Source organism: Rhodamnia argentea, chromosome 2 (assembly GCF_020921035.1).
Source record: "Rhodamnia argentea isolate NSW1041297 chromosome 2, ASM2092103v1, whole genome shotgun sequence".
Lineage (NCBI taxonomy): Eukaryota > Viridiplantae > Streptophyta > Magnoliopsida > Myrtales > Myrtaceae > Rhodamnia > Rhodamnia argentea.
The window spans coordinates 10,261,486-10,266,866 of record NC_063151.1 but is presented as its reverse complement, the minus strand read 5'-3'; the positions used below and the strand labels follow the sequence as shown (position 1 = coordinate 10,266,866).

General features: G+C 42.2%; 1 protein-coding gene across 1 annotated transcript; it reads right to left on the bottom strand.

Moving 5' to 3' along the window:
- Positions 1–937: 937 nt before the first annotated feature.
- LOC115727359 (protein RGF1 INDUCIBLE TRANSCRIPTION FACTOR 1-like) lies at positions 938–3,037 on the bottom strand. The gene is made up of 4 exons (XM_030657573.2): positions 2,781–3,037; positions 2,430–2,630; positions 2,081–2,296; positions 938–1,660 (listed from the first exon to the last, which is right to left on the bottom strand). The coding sequence occupies exons 1-4, from the start codon at positions 2,781–2,783 to the stop codon at positions 1,349–1,351; spliced, it is 732 nt and encodes a 243-aa protein (XP_030513433.2). The 5' UTR covers positions 2,784–3,037; the 3' UTR covers positions 938–1,348.
- Positions 3,038–5,381: the final 2,344 nt, after the last annotated feature.

Genomic DNA, 5,381 nt, shown 5'->3' with positions numbered 1-5,381 from the left:
AGAAAGCCAAGAAAAAATCCCGGTGGAGGAAGGAAAGAGGAGGGAGGGCCGCACACGCAGCCTGTTCAGATTCCTCACGGCTCTCACAATCGACACTTTGTTTAATGCACTAATCCAATTAATCTAAAAAGCAGAGGGCCACAAAAGAGGGAGAGGGCACGTCCCTGTCACGTGTCCCCTTAGACCTTTTCAACCACACTAAAGAAAACTTTTTCTGCAATGTGGACGAATCTAGTGAGGGCTTTGATCCTCCCCTTCTTTCCCGGTATCAAAGCCGGAATTTTGAGGAATTCACTTGAGGCCCACCTGATGCAATCGTGCTCATCAATCGAAATTTGGAAAAAAGCTGCGATCTTTGCTTCTGTTTCTGTTACTGTTAATGCATAATGAGGATTAGGTGCTTAAGCTCATTGAATCTGTACAGACATCGTTAGTAGGGAGAATCCGACAGCCCTCTCAGAGTTGCCAACCTATCAAGCAAATGTCATACTGTGGATAGATGGAAGGATACAGATGCTCGAGCATGGTGAGCTGACCCATGATTGAAGTGGACCATAAAAAAAAAAAATGAGGGATCCCCACCAAGGACCAACCACCATCTCAAGAATAAGGCAAAGATAAACACGGGGGCAGATCCCCAAAAAAACGGGGGAAAAACAAGAAGAAATCCCACTTTATAATCTAGACATCCATCAATCTTTCATGAGATGTCATAATTTCAACCTTACCCTATCAAGCCATTCGATCCAAAGTATAGAGCATATACACTAGCAGATGCTAATCCCAAATATAGTCGGCCATTTCCCAACACACGATAACAACTGTAGCATAATGTTGCACGTTAGAACCGCAGACTCAGCAAATGTACCAACTAATCCGATTCAACACGGGCTTAAATCGCGAAAAACCATGCGAAAAACAAACAAATTTTCCCGTGCACATAGCAATATGCCAACTCCGTTATGGCAAATCATGTTTGAACATATCAGGAGTCTATGATCAGTAGATGGGACCTATGTACACTTCATATCTATAGATTCTACCTCATGAGACCAAATCCTATGTAACAGCTAAAAGAGGCAAAGCCATATTCCTTGGTCCATATATACAAGGAGAAAAGGCACAAACTATGTCCAATCTTTCACCATATTACTATTTACAGCTGAAGCTTTCACTATTTCCAAACCCCCCCCATACCACATTTCACTTTGCATTCTTGTCCCTAACAATTCATCTTTCTGTGTTCAGTCCCAAATGACTCACTATACACTATAAACTAATAAAAAGGTCTGATCTTTCTTCTTCTTCTTCTTCTGTCTGTCTTTTTTTTTTTTTCAGAATTTTTTTTTTAGAAAGGAGCACGATGAGGAATGCCCTTCCTTCGCCTGGCATTGCTGTGGTTATATATTGGCGGCGTGCTGGGAGAGATGCTTGCGGCGGCATCATCGCCGGACCAAGACAGCCTCTCTCCACCGTCCATCTTATTTTCGGAGAAAAAGGCCGTCCCGTCCATCAGACGGCTGAAGAACAGGGACTTCCGAGGCTTCTTTGGAGTCGACGACTCGTCCGATTCGAAGTCACCACTGAGGGCATCCCTACCATGCTTGAGTTTCAGAGTGAATGTGAGGTCCGGATCATCGCCCCTCTTCATTGCATTGAGCTGCAGAAGAGGAGGACAGATTCAGAAAAAAATGTCAAAAACTTTGGTCGACACAAGCTAGATCGAAAACAGACGCCATGCCAATGTGAAAGACTTGAAAGCAAGCAAACTCGACAGATTCGAACAGCAGAGTAGGTGAAGAAAAGATTGCCCCAGAGACAAAATATCAGTCAAAAACGAACTTGCACGCAATTGCACAATGAAAACCACAAAACCTGGGCGGTTAATCCAATACATACCACAAATTCTGCGATGATGCACCAATCATTCATTAGTCAAACAAAATCGAACAAAAAATTTTTTTATCAAATTCAACAACAAATGAATGAAAAGAACTTGTCCATGAGTCAATCAATCATCCGACCCTCTAAAAAATGTACTTCTTACAAGGAAGAAGGACGAAAATTATAAAAAAGTTACCTTGCAACCCAGAGAACAGAACCTGAAGGAATCAAGGAGGCTTCTGCAACAAATCTCGCAAGTGTTGGTGACCCCCTTCCCAGGCCTGGGCTGCGGCCTCTCATTGAGGAACACAATCTTCGCGCTGTTGATTATGTATGTCTGAACGCACGATATATCGATGTACTTCTGAATCTCATTCACCCTCACCACGTTGTGGTACGAGGATCGTCTTATCTGCAAAAACAACCCCCACGAAACAGAGTACTCACAATCCCATTCGATGGAAAAAGAAGGAATTTTTCCACAGGCAATCTGGGGGAAAAGGGGGTGATTTCGAACGAGCGAAAAAGGGCTCGTCTTGACGTGCCTGAACGACGCGATGGTCTCTGTGATGGACGAGACAGTAAGAGCAGAGAGCATTTCCGACGCAGTCCAAGCAGAACATGTTGCACTCGCTCTTGTTGGAGACTCCGTGGACGGGACAGGGCATGAAGTAGCTCGCCTGGAGCATTGGCTTCAGCCACGGCGGGCTCAAATCGTCGTTTCCCATTCTTATTATCGGACTCACCTGAATGAAACAAAATCGGTACAAAACGAAGAAACAAAGAGAAAAATCAAAACCGGCCCTTCACTTTCTTCTTCCATCACGCAAGTTGAAATGGAAACAGCAAGAACAGAGGGGTGGGGGGCGGGGAGGGAAAGTAAGGCAGTGGGTTACCATCACTTTCTTGTGGCTGGTCTTGAAGATTTCGATGCTTTGCAGGCGGTGGTGAATATCGAGAGCCACCTTGTCCAAGCTTCAGGAAAATCGACCCAGTTTCGCCCTTTCTATCAACTCAGCTCGAGAAAGATCGGAACTTTTCTGAGCTTTCAGTCTGCAAATGCACGAAGCTCGACCCGATCGACGCCAGGAGTCAGACAGATACTGTGGCAGAGGAAAGAACGGGAGAGAGGGAGAGAGGGGGAGGGGATCATATATCAGATGAAGAAGACGAATCCATAAGGCGGTCAATCAATAATTCATTCCTGGGTGTTTGTGTGGGTGCGTTTTCTGATTATTTTTCTAATATTTTTTTTCTTTCCAAATTCATTTTATCTGATTTATTTTTTGGGGCTAAGAAGGCAAGGAAACGTGCCCTGTTTTCGTAACAGCCGAGCTCATCGACGGGCTCAAATGGAGACAGCAATGGCAAGATTCTCACGTTTCATTACCCGTCTGATCGAAATCGCCCACCGCATCTTGTATTTTCCCCTTTTTTTTTTTTGGTTCCCCTGAAAAATTAATGAAAATAAAAACAAAAAGAAGATGGCAGAGGTGGCCCGAGCTGGTGTGCGAATGCGGCCACCGTTGACCGGAGAAGTGTGGTGGGCTGAGGGAGGTGGGGCCCCCAGGTTTTGTGGGGGGCGCTGTGTGTATGATCGTTCGGACAAAAACGTGACGCCGCCTTTTTTGTGCTGTTCCCGTGATTTCCCACGCCCCGGGCGGGCACACGTGCGAAAGCACCTCCTCCTCCTCCTGAAGATGCCATTCACACGCCTGGGCGAGCACACGTGCGAACGCACCTCCTCCTCCTCTTTACTTTTCGATAAAAAAAAAAAAACCTCTGTTTCTTTCCCTTTTTCGCAATTTAAAGATTTCGAAGTTTCCGGCTCGAAATTCAAAGATTCATGTGATTCGCGTCCCAATCTTCTTTTCACATGAACAGAGCAAGGCTCGAGTCGTAGAAGGTCGAACGTTTGGTCATCGAGATAACCGTGTTGTGTATGTGTATATATATATATATATGACTTGATTAGATGGATTTTCTATCAAAAAAATTATCAAAAAAATCTTAAATTTAGTATATTATGTCAATTTAATTATAAATCTTTTTTTTTATCTATTTAGTTTTGAATTTCTTGCATTTGTGCCAATTTAGTCCGTCCGATCAATTTTGACCGAAAATCCCTAATAAAGACGCTGAACATCCTACATCGCATGACCGGCGTTAATGTTTACAACTTTTTAATGATGCTTCATATTTCTTCGATTTTTTTTAAAAATTTCTTCCTTCTTCCTCTAGCTTGTCCCCATATCTCAACGACCAGCCATAGGTGAGGGCCAAGATCCATCTCGGTGATTTTCGGTCAAAATTGGCCGAATAAACTAAATTAACACAAATAAAAAAAAATTAGGATTCAATTGCCAAAAAAAAAGGATTAAATTAACTCAATTGCAGTAAATATAGGAATTTTTTTTTATAATTTTATTGTTCTCTATTTGGTTGCGACCCCACAAAACAACATCATCACTTGACCTGGGTCAATCAAATCCTTATTTTTATTTATTTTTATTTCTTCTTTTGTGATGTAATTATAATTATCATCATGGACGATGGGGGCGGCACGGCACAATCTATGCCGCCAATGGTAGTGGGTCCAGTAGCACTGCATAAGCCTCACGAAATATACATTTCTTTTTCCCTTCTCCTTTTTCCCCCCTTTTTTTTTCGCATTTTCCTTTTCCTAGTGGAAAATCTGCATAATTTTAGAGCCCCACTTGCAAGAAAAAGTCCATGGATGTTCTTGTTTGTGCATAGAAAACAGGGCCATTCATGGCCTACGTGCACGTAGACCCATCTTGACCTCTTCGAAGTATCTCCCTCGTTTAGGGTTTATATTATCATAAGAAATGAATATCTGCAACAGTTTCCATAAACATAGAAACACCTGCACTCAAATCTCCCAGTAAAGTGTGTGTTAAAGCTTGTCTCGAGTTTAAGCCCGAAGTGAAAATTTGGATTATGGAAAAAAAATTCTACAGCTGGACATTTGTGGAAGTATCTAGATATCTATCCTATTTAGTGCTGAAGTCTATGTCGGCAGTTATCATATGGGATAAGATTCTGAAGGATTTGTTTTTATATGATTTCTTGTTTTCTTGTTGAAATCCAAAGGGACGTTGGTCCATTCAATGTGAGAAGAAATTCCTTCAGGCGGTGGGTTTTTTGTCACATGCATTTATATATACATTGACATCGTGGGGATTTCGGTCAGAGTCTTGAAGTGCCAATAACTTGAGTGCTTGTACATGCGAGAAAATCCAAGAAGAATTTCGAGTGTTGAAGTCGGCAGAAATTTTGTGTTAAGATTTTGTTTATTCCTTTGTGAGATTGAGGCATTATTTCATGAGAAATTAGGGGTTAAATATTGTATGTATTATTAGATGTAATTGGGACTCGAAAACACCGAAAGTGTTTGAGTAACTCGAGTGTGGTTTGTAATCTCCATGTATCGCTTGATCTATAGTGAAATTCGTTCTTGTTCTTCCCGTAGACGT